The sequence below is a fragment of the Oenanthe melanoleuca genome, chromosome 28 (genome assembly GCF_029582105.1).
Source record: "Oenanthe melanoleuca isolate GR-GAL-2019-014 chromosome 28, OMel1.0, whole genome shotgun sequence".
Taxonomy (NCBI): Eukaryota; Metazoa; Chordata; class Aves; order Passeriformes; family Muscicapidae; genus Oenanthe; species Oenanthe melanoleuca.
This window is the reverse complement of record NC_079361.1, coordinates 5,352,636-5,373,590: the sequence shown is the minus strand read 5'-3', so window position 1 is coordinate 5,373,590 and position 20,955 is coordinate 5,352,636. Positions and strand designations below refer to the sequence as shown.

Below are 20,955 nucleotides of genomic sequence, written 5' to 3'. Positions count from 1 at the left end.
TCTATAAATCAACCATCACCATAAATTCTGCTCTTTCCCCATCCAAAACTGCAGAGCTGTAAAACAGATTACAGGGGACAGCAGAGGCAGGAAGGAAATCTGGAGCTGTGAGGAGCTGCCACCATGGCCAAATGGCCTTCCCTGCTTCTCCTCTCCTCCCACTGCACCCAAAAACCCTCCTGCCAGGCCTGGGACACTCTGAACACAAGGACACCTCACACATTCCCATGGAAGATGATGCAGACCTTGGGGACTGAGGGAGGAAGAGCTGCAGAATCTTCTCCTGAATTCCCCAACTGAGAAACAGGAAAAGCAAAACTCAGAAAAATAAAAATCCTCAGTGTGGAGCATCAGCTCCCTCAAGGGCAAATCAGCTGATTCCAGCCAGGGCATCCCAGGATCTCCAGGGTGAAGGGCTGCTGAGAGCCCAGGAACCTGCAGAGCAGAGCAGAGACTCCTGCAGTGACTCCTGCAGTGACTCCTGCAGTGAAATTCTAAAATATTTTAACCAACAAAGCTTTGGGGTAACTCCATGGACTCCCAGTCTTCAGACTTTCACAAGACAGAATTCCAGAAGTGTTTCTGGAATGTAATTGTATCTGTGACCAGTGCTTCCAACTAATCATATTATTTTAAAGTTCCTTTGGTAATTTGTCCTTAATTCCACATAAACTGCTGTTCTGGCATAAAGTGTACTTTGTGATATCAAAGTCAAACAGATTAGGCATGATCCACTTCCAGCAAGGGAGTGTTTTGGAGAGGAGATGATATAACTTAAAAGCCAAAGCTGGCTCCCTGTTTTAATTAAAGGGGATTAAACATCCATCATGATAAGGGAAAAGGGACATTTTATAAAAATCAATTACCTTCCTCGGTGTCAGCCTGGTTTAACACCTGCAGCTTCTGAGAGAAGGGAGAGTGGAACATCCCAACTCAGGAAGGAAAATTACACACTGATACTGTGCAGCAAGACTGGTAACAAAATACCCAGAAAAATAACTTTATTACCCAATCAGGGAGCATCAACACTGCTGACAAAAAAGGATGTTACACTCTAAAGTGTGTCTGGCAAATCCACAACACTGAGATTCAAAGTTTCCTTCCCCACCCCAGGAAGTCTCCAGGTAAGGACTGCACATCTTTGTGGAGATGAAAGAAGTGCTGGTGGAGACCTCAGCATCTAAAAATATTCTTTTGGAATTGCAAGGGCTGAGCCACATCCACTCCTCACTAAAAGCCACAATAACCATGAAGAATGAGGCCTGGCACTCAGCTTTGCTGCTCCTGTCATTAGAAACTCAGTCTCTGCCTGCAGTGTTTGACAATAAACTCCATTTTAGATCCCACTCAGGAGTGTATGAGGTAATTACACACAATATGTAAAATTGATACAGCAAAAATCCCCAGCACGAGGGTTTAATGTGGGGCTGCAGAATTAAATACATTTTGGTTTTTTCAGAAGTTTGAGACTATGGAAAGGTGGCAATTAAATCCCTGATGTGAGAGGGACATTTCATTGCAATTTGAGAAAAAAAGCAAGAGAAAGGCTGGACCTGGAGCTGCCCCCCTGCCCGAGGGGCTCACATGAGCTCACAGCTCCTGCCTCCCCCAGGGCTGGTGGCTCCTCACCCTGGAGAGAGGCACCCCCAGATAATTTATGGGAGACACAAAGAAAGAGTTATGGGTTTTAACAGGCAATTCTGAAGCAGATACTACCAATATACAGAGTCCTTGGTTCCACTGCATAAATATCTCTGACAGCCAAACAATAACTCTGCCTCTTATTTTAGAGCTCAGCCCCAACCTGGTGGAGTTTGTAACTCTCCACACTGCTGCTATTCCCTGAGGTGCTTCCAAGATGATCACTGTCAGAGCCACCAGTCTATAAAAAGGATGAAGGCAGCTGGGAAATTTCCACAGAGGTGGTGCCAGCAAACCAGAGTGAACATTTCAGCCACCCCTGAGCAAAGGCTGAGCACTGGAGCTGCAGCACTGCAGTCCAAGAGCTCCCCCAGCTGAGCTCTGCTGTGGCTGCAGCCCTGACAGCAGCTCAGGCACCTGGAAAGTTCCAGATCTGCTCCAAGGGGACTCAGCTTCACTCTCTGCAGCCAGAGAGAGAGCCTGAGAATTCCTTGAGAGGAGCTGCCACAGGGCAGAGCAGGGAAGGAGCGGCTTGGGAAGGGGCAAACTCCTGCCTGGTGCCCAAGGGAGGGCAGGGAGTGTCTGCAAACCAGCAGGGGCATGGTGTCCAACCCTCCCCGTCTGTGTCACACACTGCCACCTACCCAGGAAAACTCCCTCACTGAAGGGGAAATCCTGCTCCAAACTGCCTCAAAATCTCTTCAAAATCCTCCTTTTCCCCAGCTGGGGCAGCTTTAAAGAACAAGTGACTCTCATACACACAGGAAGGCAGGAGAAAGGATGGAACAGCCCAACCCAAATCTCAGGCCAGCTGTTCCCACCCCTCTGGAGCAGCCCAGTCCTGCTGGGACCACAGTGCTGTCCCTGAGCTCCTGCTGGGACCATGGTGCTCCCCTTGAGCTCCTGCTGGGCTGTCCTGCTGGGCTCTGCTCCTGCCCCTCAGCTCCTGCTGGGCTCTGCTGCTCTCCCTCAGCTCCTGCTGGGCTCTGCTGCTCTCCCTCAGCTCCTGCTGGGCTCTGCTGCTCTCCCTCAGCTCCTGCTGGGCTCTGCCCCTGCCCCTCAGCTCCTGCTGGGCTCTGCTGCTCTCCCTCAGCTCCTGCTGGGCTCTGCTGCTCTCCCTCAGCTCCTGCTGGGCTCTGCTGCTCTCCCTCAGCTCCTGCTGGGCTCTGCTCCTGCCCCTCAGCTCCTGCTGGGCTCTGCTGCTCCCCCTCAGCTCCTGCTGGGCTCTGCTGCTCTCCCTCAGCTCCATGGGCAAAGGGGATGAGGAGCTTCCCATGGGCTGTGGCACCACCTGCTGGAGATGAGGCAGGAAAATGGGCTGGAGTTAAGGGATTCTGGAGGAAAAACTGACAGGACCCAAAGTGAACCATGGAATATTCTAGGTTGGAAACAGGATCATCAGTCCAACCCCTGGCCCTGTACAGTACACCCCAAAATCCCAACACCCCAAACCCCCTGGGCTCTGGCAGCTGGTCAGTGCCCTTGCACCCTCTGGGGTGTTGGAAGGAAAGAACCTTTCCCTGGGATCAGCCACATCCCAGTCATAGCCCAAAAATACATTTCTGGAGCTCAGCCTTGTTTACCAGAGGAACCACAAGAGATTCTGCAAAACCCTCCTGCATCTGCCTTGGCCAGTGAGCCCAGGGATCAGCAATGCTGGGAAACAGATTCCATGACGTGCTGGAAGGGTTTGAAAAATTCCCATTCATGTTCCACAGAGTCAGCCCCTCCCTGCACCCCCTCCCAGGCCTGGAAAAGAGCACTGCAGCCATTCATTTCCAGCCCCTGCCTCCTGGGGCTTTAATGTGCCCCAGGCAGCAACACTGGAGCCAGTGGGAGTCCCCAGGGTGGGAGGATGAGTCTGCTCTGCCAGGGCACAGTGACAGCACAGCCCCCCTGGGACATTTCTGCTCTCAGCTGCATGCAAATGTCAATAGTTATTAGTCACATCAACATCTTCACACAGCTCCCCTGGGCTGCTGAGTCTCTGCACTTTTACTCTTAAATTGCTTTTAAAAGAAGCACATTGGCTCTTGGTAGCTCACTCCAGACTTCCTACATTCTCTATTTCATCCTTAACTCTCTACAGCTTTTGTGGGAAGTTATTTCCAACCAGTCTGTGAACCACAGTGGTGAAAAATGCTTTACACCAAAAATGACCATGGAAAAGGAACCTTTCCACTTAACTGTCCCTGGAGCTGAGAGCATATTTCTGTATTTAAATAATGGAAATCTGAAAGCAACAGATGTTTCCTGCCTAGAGACAGTGCAAGAACAAGAGTGTTTCACTCTGACAGTGCCCCTGAACATCCACACATCCCCATCCCCATTTGCTCTCCTGTGCATTCGTTTGCAAAAATCCCCCAGTGCTGAAATCTGGTTTTAATCATGATGTCAACAAGTCTCCCTAATCCTGCTGAAAGTCAGGAATTAAGTCTCTGAGCAAGCCAGCATGAAAGAAAGTGAAATTGCTTTTAAATGTAGAGTAGGAGGCAAGAGGAGAGAAAAAAATGGGAATGGAGAGATGAGGCAAACCTGATGGAATTTGGTAGAGCTGGGGACAGATTTCAGTGGTGCCAAGAGCCCTCACTCACCAGGATTTGGGCTCCCCAAAATGCAAGTAGTTGATGCTGTAGAGATCCATGTCCTCTGTGTGCCAAGCAAAAGTTGTTTTCCACATCCCAAAGTAGAGGTAGGGAGTGTTCACCCCCTCGATGATGATGCCACACTCGTGCTCCACCATGTCCAGGAGTGTGTTCAGGTTGCCAATGTTCCACTCATCCACATCCTGCAAGGAGGAGGAAGGGCTGGCACTGGGATGGCAGCAGGCAGCACAGCCCCAGCTCCCTGCAGGCCTCAGAGTGCAGAAAATGCTGCCAGCTGCAGGCACTGGCCACCCCCTGCTCCCAGGAACTGTCATTTATTATCATTTATTATTTTATTATTTATTAATTATGGTTATTTGTTATTTATTATTATTATTTCTATTATAATTTTATTTTATTATTTATTTATTATTATTTATTGGATGTTCCTCTCTGCCCACAGGCAGGAGGGAGCTCCAGCACTCTGAAGAGGCTCTTGCACTGTGCAACCCCCCAGCATTAATTAACTGTTCTGGGGATGAACACAGCACAAACCCAGGTAAATCCCACTCCTCTCAGCTGTTCTTCCCCTGGTCACAAACACCCCAACGTGGCCAGAGGGGTTGGAGCTCCCAGGTGAGCTCAGGTACAAAGAGAAACCTCCTGGAGAGCAGCTGGGAGCCACCCTGAGGCCAGCAGGGACAGGGGGGGACAGGAGGGGACACCCCAGCCACGCCCCAGCTCCTCTGCACCCCGAGATTTCCACAGCTCTGAGCACCCCAGATATCCCAGCTCAGCCTAATTAACCCCATATGAAACCACTGATAACAAAAACACTTGTACATTCACACACCATCAACACTCCCAAAAAGGTCACTTCCCACTCAAAAAGAAAACTACAGAGGAAGAAATTTAAATTATCTGCCTGAAAAGAGTAAGAAGAGAGAAACCTTTATCATTTACAGAATTACTTGAAGAAGAGGATGAAATTTCACCATGGAAAAGCTTAAACAATTTGAATTGTAAAATAATTCAGTGTGCAGATGCATTGTATCCTAATGGGGCTGCCTACAAAGAAAAAAATCCAAATGCAAATAATTTAAAATCCAAATGAAAAACAATTTAAAATCCAAATGCAAAATAATTTAAAATCCAAAAGAAAAATAAATTAAAATCCAAAAGAAAAATAAATTAAAATCCAAAAGAAAAATCATTTAAAATCCGAAAGAAAAATCATTTAAAATCCGAAAGAAAAATCATTTAAAATCCAAAAGAAAAAATAATTTTAAATCCAAATGAAAATAAATTATTTATGTTAAGAATCAAAAAATATTTTTGATGAAGCACCATTTCCTTGAAATGCTGCTTTTTTCTGGCTTTCTAAGGAGCTTCAGCAGAAATCTCCATTTTATTCCCTTAAAAAAGAAACAAACCCCAAGGTATTACAATAAATTTATATATATAATTTATATAATTGATATATTTTTGCCACAGTCTGCATAACAGCTTGTTTAAATCACACTTTTCCTCATTTTCCTACTAAGAGTCAGCTTTTCACAGCTTGCACTGATGATTACCCTGAGCCTCGGGGGAAGCTCAGTCCCAGTTCTGTAAGGAGGGGGGACAGAAGGGAGCCCTGTGGGTTTTGGGGTGGCTCTGCCCTTGGCACCCTGCACTGGGAGGGGCACAGAGCAGCCCTGCACTCACTGCGTCGTACAGCGAGCCGCTGATGTCGGCCCCGTAGATGGGCGACACAAAGGTCAAGTTCTTCCAGTACTTGCGCTCCAGGTCCTCAAAGTCCTGGTGCCGGGGGGTGCAGTACCTGGGGGGCACAGCAGGTGCCAGGGGGTTCCAGCTCAGTGCCCTGCACTGCTGCCCTGCCCAGCTCTGCACAGCCCTCTGTGCTGGCAGCACGTGCAGCACATCCCATCCCTTCCCACTGACCACATCCCATCCCATCGACCCCATCCCTTCCCATCCCATCAATCCCACTGATCACATCCCATCCCTTCCCATTGATCACATTCCATCCCATCGACCCCATCCCATCCCTTCCCACTGATCACATCCCTTCCCATCCACCCCATCCCTTCCCATCCCATTGATCCCACTGATCACATTCCATCCCATCGACCCCATCCCTTCCCATCCCATCCCATCCCTTCCCACTGATCACATCCCATCCCTTCCCACTGATCACATCCCTTCCCATCCCATCCCATTGATCCCACTGATCACATCCCATCCCATCCACCCCATCCCTTCCCATCCCATCCCATCCCATTGATCACATCCCATGATCCCACTGATCACATCCCATCCCTTCCCACTGATCACATTCCATCCCATCCACCCCATCCCTTCCCATCCCATCCCACTGATCACATCCCATCCCTTCCCACTGATCACATTCCATCCCATCCACCCCATCCCATCCCTTCCCATTGATCACATCCCATCCCATCCACCCCACTGATCACATCCCATCCCTTCCCACTGATCACATCCCTTCCCATCCCAAGGATCCCACTGATCACATCCCATCCCTTCCCATCGATCCCACTGATCCCACTGATCACATCCCATCCCATCCCACTGATCACATCCCATCCCATCCCACTGATCACATCCCATCCCATCCCATTGATCCCATTGATCACATCCCATCCCATCCCACTGATCCCACTGATCACATCCCATCTCTTCCCACTGATCACATCCCTTCCCTTCCCACTGATCACATCCCTTCCCATTGATCCCAGTGATCACATCCCATCCCATTGATCCCATTCCATCAATCCCATTCCTTCCCATCCCATCCATCCCATCCCTTCCCATTGATCCCACTGATCACATCCCATCCCTTCCCATCCATTGATCACATCCCATCCCATCGATCCCATCCCTTCCCACTGATCCCATCCCATCGATCCCATCCCACCTCCCAGAGCCCCCCGCCCCGGCCCCTGACGCACTTCTCGCTGTTGGCCAGCCGCCGGTACTCGCCCACCGTCATGGGCTTCTTCTGGATGTTGTACTGGGTGAAGAGCCCCGACTGGCCCGTGACCACCTGCTGGATGGGGGCGGGGATCACCATGGCATCGATGTCATCGTACGTGCGGCGCGGCCTCCACTCCTTGGGGGGGATCACCTGGGGGACAGAGATGTGGGACTGGTACAGACACTGGGGGTGTGGGATCACCTGGGGGGGAGATGTGGGACTGGTACAGACACTGAGGGTGTGGGATCACCTGCATTGGGGGGACAGAGATGTGGGACTGGTACAGACACTGGGGGTGTGGGATCACCTGGGGGGACAGAGATGTGGGACTGGTACAGACACTGGGGGTGTGGGATCACCTGCATTGGGGGGACAGAGATGTGGGACTGGTACAGACACTGGGGGTGTGGGATCACCTGCACTGGGGGGACAGAGATGTGGGACTGGTACAGACACTGGGGGTGTGGGATCACCTGGGGGGACAGAGATGTGGGACTGGTACAGACACTGGGGGTGTGGGGTCACCTGGGGGGACAGAGATGTGGGACTGGTACAGACACTGGGGGTGTGGGATCACCTGGGGGGACAGAGATGTGGGACTGGTACAGACACTGGGGGTGTGGGATCACCTGGGGGGACAGAGATGTGGGACTGGTACAGACACTGGGGGTGTGGGATCACCTGCATTGGGGGGACAGAGATGTGGGATTGGTACAGACACTGGGTTTGTGTGTGGGATTGGTACAGACATTGGGGGTGTGGGATCAGCTGCATTGGGGACAGAAATATGGAACTGGTACAGACACTGGGTTTGTGGAGGGACAGAAATGTGGGATTGGTACAGACCCTGGGTTTGGGGGATCACCTGCATTGGGAGAAACAGAAACATGGGATTGGTACAGACATTGGGTGTGTGGGATCAGCTGCACTGGGGTCAGAAATTTGGGACTGGTACAGGCATTGGGTTTGTGAAGGGACAGAAATATGGAACTGGTACAGACACTGGGTTTGTGGAGGACAGAAATGTGGGATTGAATAGACACTGGGTTTGGGGGATCCCCTGCACTGGGAACAGAAATGTGGGATTGGTACAGATATTGAGTTTGTGAAGGGACAGAAATATGGAACTGGTACAGACACTGGGTTTGTAGGGGGACAGAAATGTGGGATTGAACAGACACTGGGTTTGTGGGGTTTGCTGGGCAGGATGGGCTCGACTTCCCCTACAGGGCTCTGAACTGCAGCTGAAAGAGGCACAAAACTGGCCTGGAATGCTCAGATCAATCCTACAAGTAAAGTCATTTCTTTACAACAGCTGGAATTCACCAACAAGGTTTATTAAAATAATCTCCCTAGCAGAGTCCTGGAAGGTAATTGCTTGTACACTTGAGTGGACAAGGAAACATTCCACGGAGAGCTCTTCATCAATAGCCAGCTCTCTTTAGAGCAGCAATAAACCCAGTAATTGACCTATGTTTTAGAAGAAATAAGAATTATTTTATGCCTAACAGCTTTATTTCTCCACTGTGCTTTATTAGGGCCAGCTAAACACCACTCCTAACAAGTCCCTGTCAAAACAATTGATCTCATCAGCCTGTGGTGACGTGGCCACAGAAATTCCCTTTCTGATCACTCAGTCCTGGAGTTTTCCAAGCAGTTCTGTGTCAGGTACTGGGATTTAGAAGCCCCACATGAAAAGTTCTGACAGCAGAGGGTGCTGGGCAGTGCCCAGGTCCCCAGGGATGCTCCCAGCCCCGAGGCTGCCAGAGCTCCAGGAGCTGCCAGGGGTGCTCAGGGTGGGATTTTGGGGTGTCTGTGCAGGGACAGGGGCTGGGCTGGGTGATCCTGGGGTCCCTCCCAGCTCAGGACATTCCAGGGCTCTAGCAAAGCCCCACAGCTCCTCTCCTTTGCTCCCTCCACAGCCAGAGCAGAGACCCCAGGTGCACCTTCCCAAAGCTCACAGTGCTCTACTCTGGGAGCACAAAAACTCGGGGAACACAAAAACTCCGGGAGCACAAAAAGTCCAGAAACACAAAAACACTCCGGGAACACAAAAACTGCAGAATCTCAGAAGGCAGCTCCACCCCTGAGCAGCCCCCCCCCGGCTAGCCCCCCCCCGGCTAGCCCCCCTCACCCCGGCTAGCCCCTCCTCACCTTGGCTAGCCCGGCCCTCACCTTGGCTAGCCCCCCTCACCTTGGATAGCCCCTCCTCACCTTGGATAGCCCCCCCTCACCTTGGATAGCCCCCCCTCACCTTGGCTAGCCCTCTCTCTGGTTAGCCCAGCCCTCACCTTGGCTAACCCCTCCTCACCTTGGCTAGTCCCTCCTCACCTTGGCTAGCCCAGCCCTCACCTTGGCTAACCCCTCCTCACCTTGGCTAGCCCCTCCTCACCTTGGCTAGCCCCTCCTCACCTTGGCTAGCCCCTCCTCACCTTGGCTAGCCCGGCCCTCACCTTGGCTAGCCCTCTCTCTGGTTAGCCCAGCCCTCACCTTGGCTAACCCCTCCTCACCTTGGCTAGCCCCTCCTCACCTTGGCTAGCCCGGCCCTCACCTTGGCTAGCCCTCTCTCTGGTTAGCCCAGCCCTCACCTTGGCTAACCCCTCCTCACCTTGGCTAGTCCCTCCTCACCTTGGCTAGTCCCTCCTCACCTTGGCTAGCCCAGCCCTCACCTTGGCTAACCCCTCCTCACCTTGGCTAGCCCAGCCCCTCCCCTGGCCAGCCCAGCCCTCCCCTAGCCCAGCCCTCCCCTAGCCCAGCCCAGCCCTCACCTTGCCCAGCCCTCACCTTGGCCAGCCCGGCGCGGTGCGCTCCCTGGGACTCCATGTAGGCGATGAAGCGGCCGAAGTCGCGGAACTCGTCGAGCGAGGGCCGGAAGGTCATGATCTTACAGCCGGGGTTCTGCGGGCTCGGGCTCTCGGACCCCATCGCTGCGTCCTGCCGGGGCAGGGCCGGTCACACCTCGGGGTCAACTCCCGCCCAAGGGGCAACAAGCACGGGAGAGATTTTCATTTCCTCTCTCTGCCCCCACAAAGGAGGATTTAGGAACCTCCCTCTACCATGGACACGAGGAGCTTCTAACCAAAAATCCACCCAGAACTCCCGAGAGCAGGATGGCCCAGGATCACCCGGGATAACTCAGGATCACTCAGGATCACCCAGGATTGCCAGGCTAACCCAGGATCATTCAGATCACCCAGGATTGCCAGGATAACCCAGGATCACCCAGGATAACCCAGGATCACCCAGGATCATTCAGATCACCCAGGATAACCCAGGATCACCCAGGGGATAAACACAGAGCTGCTGAACATCCCCCCAGCCCAGCACAGACAGCAGTGCCTCACCAGGATGGTGGCACAAAACTCACAATTTCTCCCTTTCAGCACTGCCAGGGTGCAGAATTTGCCACCCTGCAAGTTTTCCACCTAAATCTTCCACCATGTTCTGTTTAGGTTCAACCCCAACAGCTTTCCCCAATTTGGTTTTTTTTTTCATGTGCTAGACTACATTAACAATTATTAAGTTATAATTTTTTTTTTTAATGTAGCTTCATTACACTTTGTATTTGCAATGCACATAAATAGAATAAATTGTCAGGCAAGTCTCACAAGAATCACAGATGCACAATTCCAAAACATCCAAAACTCTCAAGGGATTCAGGACGAAATCACCAATTTAAAACGGACTTTTCTCAGGTTGTGCTGGAAGCCCTCGGGGGAAATGGGAGGTTTGAGCTCAGCAGAGGGCAGCGCTGGGCTGCGGATGGAGCCGGGCAATGGCTCAGGCTGACTCTGGCACAACAGAATTATCTGGAGTTCAGCCGATCCCAGCCCAGCAGCAGCTCCTGGAGCAGCAGGAAAACCCAAAATCCAGCAGGGATCTGAGCCTGGGTGGGTGAGAGGCACAGAGGCAGCTCTGCCACCGAAACCACCCCACACCCGAGGGAGACTCCACCTTAACTGCCTTAAACTTTCCATTTCCAAGGCACGGGAGTGATTTTAGAAAGCAGGAAACAATGGAATTTTACACAGTAACTTTCAGGCAAATTTGTTTCAAAACAAGGCTCTGCAATGTCCTCCCCCAAGGAGCCTTTAAAAGAATTTCTTGTGTGAAATCGCAGCTTCTCACAGGCAGCAAAGCCCTTCCCAAGCCAGAGATGCAGGACCCAGTCCAGAATAAAACCAAATTATGAACCCCAGTATTGCAGGAAATCCCAGAGCAAAACCAACTGAGGGATAAAACCACCATTTAAGCCGGAGATATTTCCAATTCCCAACAGAAACTGCTGCAGGTTGCAAACACAAGGGGCCTTGAAGCAGGATGGATTTCTCTGTTGAGAGGAAGGATCAGCAGAGAGCAGGAGAAAACCCTGGGGTGAGCTGGGATCCACTCCCAGGAACCGTCCCCAGCCCTGCCCACAACTCTGGAGCTGCTTCAGGGAATGCCAGGGCTCCCTGCCAGGACCTGCCAGGACCTGGCTGGGGACAGGAGCCCGGATCTGTCCCTGGCAGGACCCTGCCAGCACCATCTGCTCCTCACAGGACTGACAGCTCTGACAGCCCGGGCAAAAACAAACAGCCAAAGCCTTTAGCTCACTAAATCCTGATTTTCCATCAATACACTCAGAGGGAAAAAAAAAAACAAAACAATTTGGGTCAAAAACGTGGAAATTTAGAACAAAAATGTAGGGAAAAATGTGGAAATTTTGGTCAAAATCAGTGAAAATTTGGGTTACATTTGGAGGGAAAAATTGGGTCAAAATGTAAAATTTTGGGTCAAAAATGTGGAAATTTGGGTCAAAATCGGGAGAAATTTGGGTTAAACTTGGGAAAGTTTGGAGGAAAAGAATTTGGGTTCAAAATCTAAAAATTTGGGTCAAAAAATGTGGGAATTTGAGCTAAAAATGTGAAAATTTGGGTGCAAAATGTGGAAATTTTGGATAAAAATCAGAGCCCCCTGAGATGCTGAGAGACCCCAAAATTGGGGAATTGCACCCAAACCAAAAATCATCCAGGCACACATGCTCCAGTAAGGGAGATCAAAAACTACTTCATGCAAAGCTTAATCAATTAATGAAAGGATAAAAGTACTTCCTGCAAAGCTTAATGAATGAATGAAAAGATCTGTGGCCTCAATGGGACCTGGCACTCTGCAATTCTCCAGCCCAGAGACAGCAAAGCACAAGAATTTTCCATCCCAAGAACTTCCCAACACCTATCTCAGATAATGCACACTGAGCTAATCAAGCTAATGAAGCTTTTCCAAGGGGAGAGGAGAATTTCCCTGCCCAGCCCCAGCAGGAACAGGAGCTGGGCTGAGGGGCAGGGAAATGTCCTGACACAGTGACACCAACAAAATTCAGATTTTACCTGTGCCTGCATGAACTCAGCATCTCAGGCATTTCCCAACAATGATGAGAATCCTGCTCATGAAAACTCCTTTAGACTTGCTCTTAATTTATTATTTAACTACCAAGCCCTGCACACAAATATGAATGGAAACCTGCTGTGTTGATCTGAAATGGCATTTTTGGATGAATGAGGCTGGGACACAAAGGGAGATTCTTCCATTTCCATCCCTTCCTCTCTCACTAAGCCAACAAATTACCCTGATTTCCATCAATTCTCACAGACCAAACATTTCTGAGCAGAACCAAAGACAAACTCCTGCAAGACATCAGGTCTGTGTATAAAGTTCATTACTGAAGTTCCATATATTTATATATCTATTAAAACTACAATGGTTATGTGGGGTAAGGATATCTGAGACAACTTTCCTTCCCCTCTGTTCCAAGAACCACATTCCAGCATTCAGACAAAGTGTAAATTTTAAAGTTTGAAATTTGAAATTTGCTGTTGCTCAGCCCAGTTTTAAACAACTGAACAATTACAGGAAGGATTTAAACTGACACCTTTCCCTCCAAAATATTTATATATCCAATTCATTACATTTTTAACATTCTAATTGCTTTGAGTTTTGTGTATCCTCCATAAAGGTTAAGTAAACACAACAGAGGAAATATTTGGGAAAGAGGAACAGAGACAACATTCCCATCCAGCACAGGGATGAAGATCTACAGTGCTTGGGATTTGAGAAATTGAGAATTTATTGACAAATATATTGAGAATATATTGACAAATTTATTTTCTATTCAATTTTACACTTCACAAGGCTCCTCTGCAAATCCAGATCCTCCTGTACTTGAAATCAAGCAGCATATGTAGCTCATTAAGAGAAAATGAAATTTTCCCCCAAAACACCCTCTTAGCTGTAGAAGTGCAGTTACTCACACATTTCTCTAACAACAAAATTATTTAGTCACAAATGGTATTTAAAAGAAAAAATAGAAGTGGTTACATTTAAGAGCAATAAATTTGGATGACTTTAAAGCAGTTTATTATTGCCTGAGGCAAGGTAGTGAACATGGAATGGTTATTTCTGGCTGAATCCAGATCAGAACCTCAAAAACTCAAAAGTTTGACTGAACAGGGAAGATAAACTCAGCCTAAAACCAGAGAAATCAGTTCTCAAACCTGTGCTGGGGCCCAGCCTTGCCAAGGGCTGCAGGAGCCCCATTGCTGCACGGCAGAATTGTCATTTTATTATCTCTGGAATTACTGGGAGCTTCAGGAGTGCTTCAGAAACAGAAACAAGCATTAGAAAAGGCATTTCATGGGGGCTGAGCCCTTGAGTCTGAGCAAGAATTTCCAGTTTTAACCCAGGGCACCTCAATCCAAGGCAGCAGCACTGCAAGTGCTGGAATAAAGTGTCCCATGCTGGAATAAAGTGTCCTATATTGGAATAAAATATCCTATATTGGAATAAAATAGCCCATGTTGGAATAAAATATCCCATGTTGGAATAAAGTGTCCTATATTGGAATAAAATATCCTATATTGGAATAAAATATCCCATGTTGGAATAAAGTGTCCTATATTGGAATAAAATATCCTATATTGGAATAAAATATCCTATGTTGGAATAAAATATCCCATGTTGGAATAAAATATCCCATGTTGGAATAAAATATCCCATGTTGGAATAAAATATCCCATGTTGGAATAAAATATCCCATGTTGGAATAAAGTGTCCCATGCTGGAATAAAATATTCTATATTGGAATAAAATATCCCATGCTAGAATAAAGTATCCTCTATTGGAACAGAGTGTCCCAGAGTCTGTCACCATTCTGGGAAAGGACATCAGAAACCTCACAAATCAGCCAGGGACCTCGGGCACTGCAGGCTTTGTGCAGAAAGTGATTCCTGCATCAGATTAACACCTTAATAACACCCAGATAATTCCCACTTTTCCTTCCACAGCTCCTGGAGCTCCCAGGAACTTGCTCGACTTCTCCAACTCCTTGAGGTTTTTGTAACAAAAATCTCCCCAGCTGGGGCTGCCAGGGGTGGTTCTGCCATCCTGCCCCAGAGCAGCAGCCCTGGCTGGCTGTGACACTGACCCAGTTCCAGCTGCCAGCACATCTGGAGCCCTGGGCAGGGCAGGGGCAGCTCCCAGCCTGGCACAGCCCCAAGGCCTGGCTCACCTGGCAGGGACCCCAAATCACCTGGCACAGGGACCCCAAATCACCTGGCACAGGGACCCCAAATCTCACCTGGCACTGGGACCCCAAATCTCACCTGGCACAGGGACCCCAAAATCACCTGGCAGGGACCCCAAATCACCTGGCACAGGGACCCCAAATCTCACCTGGCACTGGGACCCCAAATCACCTGGCACAGGGACCCCAAAATCACCTGGCACAGGGACCCCAAAATCTCACCTGGCACTGGGACCCCCAAATCTCACCTGGCACTGGGACCCCAAATCACCTGGCACAGGGACCCCAAAATCTCACCTGGCACAGGGACCCCAAAATCACCTGGCACTGGGACCCCCAAATCTCACCTGGCACTGGGACCTCAAAATCTCTCCTGGCACTGGGACCCCAAAATCTCACCTGGCACTGGGACCCCCAGATCTCTCCTGGCACAGGGAACCCAAAATCTCACCTGGCACAGGGACCCCCCCAGCACCCTCACCTGGCACAGGGACCCCAAAATCACCTGGCACAGGGACCCCAAAATCTCACCTGGCACTGGGACCCCCAGATCTCTCCTGGCACTGGGACCCCAAAATCTCACCTGGCACTGGGACCCCAAAATCTCACCTGGCACAGGGAACCCCAGATCTCTCCTGGCACAGGGACCCCAAATCTCACCTGGCACTGGGACCCCAAAATCACCTGGCACTGGGACCCCAGATCTCACCTGGCACTGGGACCCCAGATCTCACCTGGCACTGGGACCCCCAAATCTCACCTGGCACAGGGACCCCCCCAGCACCCTCACCTGGCACAGGGACCCCAAAATCTCACCTGGCACTGGGACCCCAAAATCTCACCTGGCACTGGGACCCCAAAATCACCTGGCACAGGGACCCCAAATCACCTGGCACTGGGAACCCCAGATCTCTCCTGGCACTGGGACCCCAAAATCTCTCCTGGCACTGGGACCCCAAAATCACCTGGCACAGGGAACCCAAAATCTCACCTGGCACAGGGACCCCCAGCCCCCTCAGCCCCCCAGGTTTCTCCCATTTCACCTCTCAGCCAAACCTGACTCCAGGGGTGCCAGTTTAGAACCAGAACCAACCCCCAGCTCCAGGTGAGACAGCCTGAACCTCTCCCAGCTCTGTTTCATCTCTCTGGAAGCTGCAGCTCCAAACTCCACATGTCCCTCCCAGGCAAAGCTCTGCTGCTTGTTCTGCCAACAGAACCCAGATCAAATATGGGAAACTTCCTGAGAACTCCTTATCTGCACCAAAACCTCACCAAAGGCCTCTCCACCACCTGGGTGATCCAAAATCGTGAAGGAATATCAGAAAACCTCAGAAATCACCTTAACCCCCCACAACATCCAACATTCATGTCTTGGCCATACTCAAAAGCAGGATTTCAAACAGATTTAGGAACAAAAGCACAATCCTGTCTTCTCTAAGGATCCAGGAACTGTGGCTTGTTCATCAGCCTTATGAAACAGCAAAGAAATACAAAAATAATGAAGCTTCAGGTCACTCCTGCCATGAGTGAGGCACACTCAGAGTGAGGAAGGGCAGGACACAAATGTGTTCTGTGCAATCCAGCAAGAGCCTGGCTGAGGAACTGCCTCAGTAAAGGAGAGTGATTCACCCTATGAAATATAAATGAAAATAAATACCTTAATCAAGCCATGGTAGCAAATGACTCTGTCCCTAAGTTGTGACAAGACAGAACATATTTGGTCCAGAACAAAGGTTAAAAAGAGAAAATCTTATTAAGCCATGATCAGTTTTGTGGAGAACACTGAAAATGGAAAAACACCTTTCTCACCCACAGTGATAAGACACGAATATCCCCCAAGTGTGGGAAATGCCAGGATTTCTGCCAACACCCTGCAGCTCTCCAGGATTGCAGTTGCTACTGCAAATGGACAAACCCTCCTGAATTCTTTAGCAGATGACAAATAATTATTTCCAGCAGCCCCCGAGGATCCCGTGGCATCCACAGCCATGAACAAACCCCTCACTTGTGCTGACATACTCAGCTGTCATCCATCTTTGCTATTAACAGATGCTCCAGTGAAGGAACGTGGAGCAGCACAGGCTCTGCACACCCTGAGCCAGTCAGGAGGGGGAAATCACCAGTCCTGGGTCCTCCTGGCTGCCCAGAATCAAACAGGGAACACCAGGTTTCTCCTGACTGCCAGGAGCTTTCCCTGCCTGCTGCCTGGGTGGCTCAGCCTGCAGCTCACAGTGATTAGTTCTGCTCTCAGGTGGATTCCCTGCCCTCAAAAATGAGATTTAAACTTGCAGGGTGAAGCAGAGCCTGCTGCTGCTCTGTTGTTCACTGAAGAGCAGTGGGACATCCCAGGAGGAAATAAAACACAACCCTGCACAAATGTAAAATCCCCACAGAGCTCCTGTGCCTTTCCAGCAGGGCAGGCCAAACTGGTTTGCCCAACTCACATCAAATTTCTTGTGACCTTTTATATGGAAATTTTCAATGCTGTCTGCATTTTGGGTGACCTAAAACACCTGCAGAGCCGTGGAACTCTCACTTGACCTGCTAAATCCTCCCCTGGTGCTTGAGCTGAGAGCAGCTCTGTCCCCACAGCTCAGGTACCAGGTGACACTTCCCAGGATTAGCTGAAGGAAATGGGGGGGACTCTCCCTGGAAGTGAATCTTGCTGTTCACTTCCCATCAAAAGCTGCTGAAACCTCTCACATGTGTGAGGTTTTATTTACAAAAGCCCACATTCACATCCTAAAGCCAAACCAGGAATGTGACACCTGTGTACTCTGGGTCTTTACCAAAGTGTTCTGACTTACTGAAAAACTGACTCCTTCTACATATTTTATATATATATATATAAATATATTTTATGTCCTTTTGTGTATATATAAAAACATTATAATTATATTATAATTATAATATAATACGTATATTAATAATATATAATGTAAAATATATACTAATAATATATAATATATCATTATAATATTATATAATTATATATGTATTATGTATAAACATTATACATAATGTTTATATATAGGACCATATATATATTCTGGTCCCACTGGACCAGTCAAGGGAATTATCTCTTTCCAATCAGCACAAAAAGGAGAAAGAACAATCCACCACAGAGTGTTAGACAGAATTTTCCTGTCAAAAGATGCTCCAGTGACTGTTTCATCCATGAACATCAGCTCTGGAACAAGGAATTACTTCATATCCACCTACATCTCCTGTGCACGGGAGAACTCCTGCCTCTCATGGGGCAGGAACAGCCGTGGATTCCTCCAGGATTCCTCCAGGATTCCTCCTGGCACTGCAGGAATCGGCCAACCTGCCCCAACTTCCTCCTCCTGCTCCAGGGAACCCAAGAACTGGGACCTGCTGCCACAGAGCAAGGACTGGTGCTCGCTGCAATCCCTGAAATGTGACTCTGCCCTTCTGGCTCCCCTGACTCTGGGATTTCAGTGAAACGGGAAAAGGAAACTGAGGAGAAAGAAGCAAAAGTTCCCAGGAAAGAAGCAACGCTGAGGGTGAGACACTATCAGGTTTCAGATGGACAGAGCTCCTTATAATTAACTTTTTGGTTAAACAAAACTTAGTTTTGGGAGGGTCAAGCTCGATATAACAGATTTACACTGGCCCAGCACAAAGGAGAGCAAAAAACCAAAGTCCCGGCCAGAGTAGCTGCAGCTTCATTAAAATACAGAGAATGTAATTTACAGCTGAAACTGAACCTTGTTGGTGACTTTCATTCCTCAGTACAAAGGGGTCCAGAGCAGCCTCTCTGCAACACCCCTGGCTCCTCAACACCCTCAAAACCAAGAGCTCCAGAAAAGCCAAGAACCAGCTCTGGGTGAATCACAGAGTGTGCTGAGCTGGGAGGGACCCACAGGACCATCGAGCCCAGCCCCAGCTCCTGCACAGACCCCCAAAACCCACCCTGAGCATCCCCAGAGCTCCTGGAGCCCGGCAGGGGTGGGAATGTGCCATTCCCTGGGGAGCCCGGGCAGTGCTGGGGGCAGAACCTTTCCCTGGCTCCATCCCAGCCCTGCCCCGGCTCCAGCCCTTGCCGGGCTCCTGCCCCAGGGCACAGCTCAGCCCTGCCCCTCGCAGACCCTCAGGAGGGGTTTCCTGGAGAGCTCCCCTTCCATCCCATCCCACATCATCCCACACATCCCATATCATCCCACATCATCCAATCCCATCCCATCCCACATCATCCCACATCCCAATCCCATCCCCTCCGCTCCTGCCCGGGCAGGCACCAAAGCGTGTCAGGCACACGAACCCCGCAGCCTCGGGACAGGGGGTCCCGCTCACGCCAACACCACACACACCACACAGGGATTGAGAGAAAAACAGAAGAAAAGCGCTTCGGTTCGGCCCGAGACTTTGACAGTCCCCGGAGGAGGAAAGCAGAGATAAAAGAGTCAAACCCCACGGCGCTGTCACGCTCCTGCCCCCGGATTTCCCAGCGGCAGCTCCTGCTCGCCCCCAAGCCCGGGCCCCGAGCCGAGCCCCGGAATCGCCCCTACCCGCGATCGGGGCCCGGATCCCCGCGTGAATCCCGGGGGTCCCACCCACAGCGAGCCGGGGCCGCGGGCCCGTCCGGCCCGGCCTGCGGGGGAGGCGGCGCGGGGCTGCGGCCGCGGGGCCGGAAGGGAGCGGCGGGGCCGGGGCTGGGCCGGGAGCGGCGGGGCCGGGGCCGGGCCGGGATTGAGGCCGGGGCTCGGGCCGGGGCTGGGGCCCGGGCCGGCGGCGGGCCCGGAGCCCCGAGGGGGCGCAGCGCGGGTGCCGGGGCGGGGGCGCGGGGCCGGGGCTGGGGCCGGTGGCGGGGCCGGTTCCGGTGCCGGTGGCGGGGCGCGGTCCGGCCGTACCTGCGCGCGGGGCCCTCGGCGGCGCGGGGGGCGCAGGAAGGGGGGGCGCCCAGGCGAGCGCAGCGCCCCGCGGCACCACCTGCGCCCGCCTCCCCGCCGCGCCCATTGGCCGCGCGCGGCGCCGCCCTCGCGCCCATTGGCCGCGCCGCCGGGGACGGGCGGCGGCTCCAGCCAGTGGCGAGGCCGCTCGCCGAACAACAAGGGAAGCGCGGGCGCTGATTGGCCGCTGGCTCGGCTGGAGGGCCCGGCCGGCGGCGGGCGGGGCGGCGGGCAGCGCTCCCGTCGCTCAGGCGCTCTCCGCCAATCGCACGCGCAAGTTTGGGGCCGGCCGCCCGCCCCCAGGCGCCATTGGGCGAGGCGGGGGCCGGGCGGGCGCTGAGTGGCTGCGCGCGGTGCCCGTCGGGCGCGGGGCGGGGCCGTGAGGACGTGAGGAGCCGCACAGCGCGGGGCGGGGGCGCTGCGGCCGCGCTGCGCCAATCGGGGAGCGGCGGCTGCGCGCGCCCCCGCGCGGCCGGGCGGGGCACGGCGGGAACGGGAGCGGCGGGGAGCGGGGGGGATATTGGGGATCGGGGGGGATGTTGGGGATCAAGGGGATATTGGGATCGGGGAGTAATGGGGATCGGGGGGAGTAATGGGGATCGGGGGGACTGGGGTGGATGTTTGGGACTAGGGTATGTTGGGGATCAAGGGGATATTGGGATCGGGGAGTAATGGGGATCGGGGGGACTGGGGTGGATGTTTGGGATTAGGGGATATTGGGGATCAGGAGGATATTGGGGATTAGGGGGGATATTGGGGGGAATACTGAGGACTGGAGAGTGGGGATCAGGGAGGACAGGGAGGATTGGGGGAGATATTGGGGACTGGTGGGATACTGAGGATCGAGGGGGATATTGGTGGGATATTGGGTATTGGGGGGATACTGGGGACCATCGCTCCCATCCCGCAGCCCCGCCAAGCCTCTGTCGGCGCTGCCCGGGGCCGTTTGGGGTCCCCATCCCGGGCACTGCTCGGGTCCCTGTCCCTGTCCCATCCCGGGCACTGCTCGGGTCCCTGTCCCCGTCCCCGTCCCGGCCTCTCTCCCCTCGCGGTTCCAGCTCCGGGAGCTCCCGGGGCCATTCGCCAGTTTTCACTCAATTATTGCCGAGCAGATCCCGGATCCTGTGCTCGCCCTGGGAATTCCCAGAACAGAAGCGGATCCTGGGTGAGGTTTTTGTCACTGTCGCTTCCCCAGGAACCAGGAACTGTTCCCATCCCGGCTCTTTGCACCAGGAGCGGGCCCGGCTGTGGGTG

General features: G+C 51.8%; 1 protein-coding gene across 5 annotated transcripts in view; it reads right to left on the bottom strand.

The window, feature by feature from the left end:
* KDM4B (lysine demethylase 4B) overlaps positions 1-19,771 on the bottom strand; it is a 71,404-nt gene extending 51,633 nt beyond the window's left edge. For 4 of the 5 annotated variants that reach the window (XM_056512357.1, XM_056512358.1, XM_056512360.1 and 1 more), the window contains exons 1-5: positions 19,663-19,771; positions 10,012-10,161; positions 7,202-7,377; positions 5,934-6,048; positions 4,236-4,429 (exon numbers count right to left, since the gene is read on the bottom strand). In XM_056512357.1, coding sequence (XP_056368332.1) covers positions 4,236-4,429; positions 5,934-6,048; positions 7,202-7,377; positions 10,012-10,152 — 626 coding nt within the window. In that variant the 5' untranslated portion in view covers positions 10,153-10,161; positions 19,663-19,771. Of the gene's footprint in view, positions 1-4,235; positions 4,430-5,933; positions 6,049-7,201; positions 7,378-10,011; positions 10,162-19,662 lie in introns of those variants that run through there. The other variant, XM_056512359.1, reaches the window with a different exon arrangement.
* Between the last annotated feature and the right edge of the window lie 1,184 nt (positions 19,772-20,955).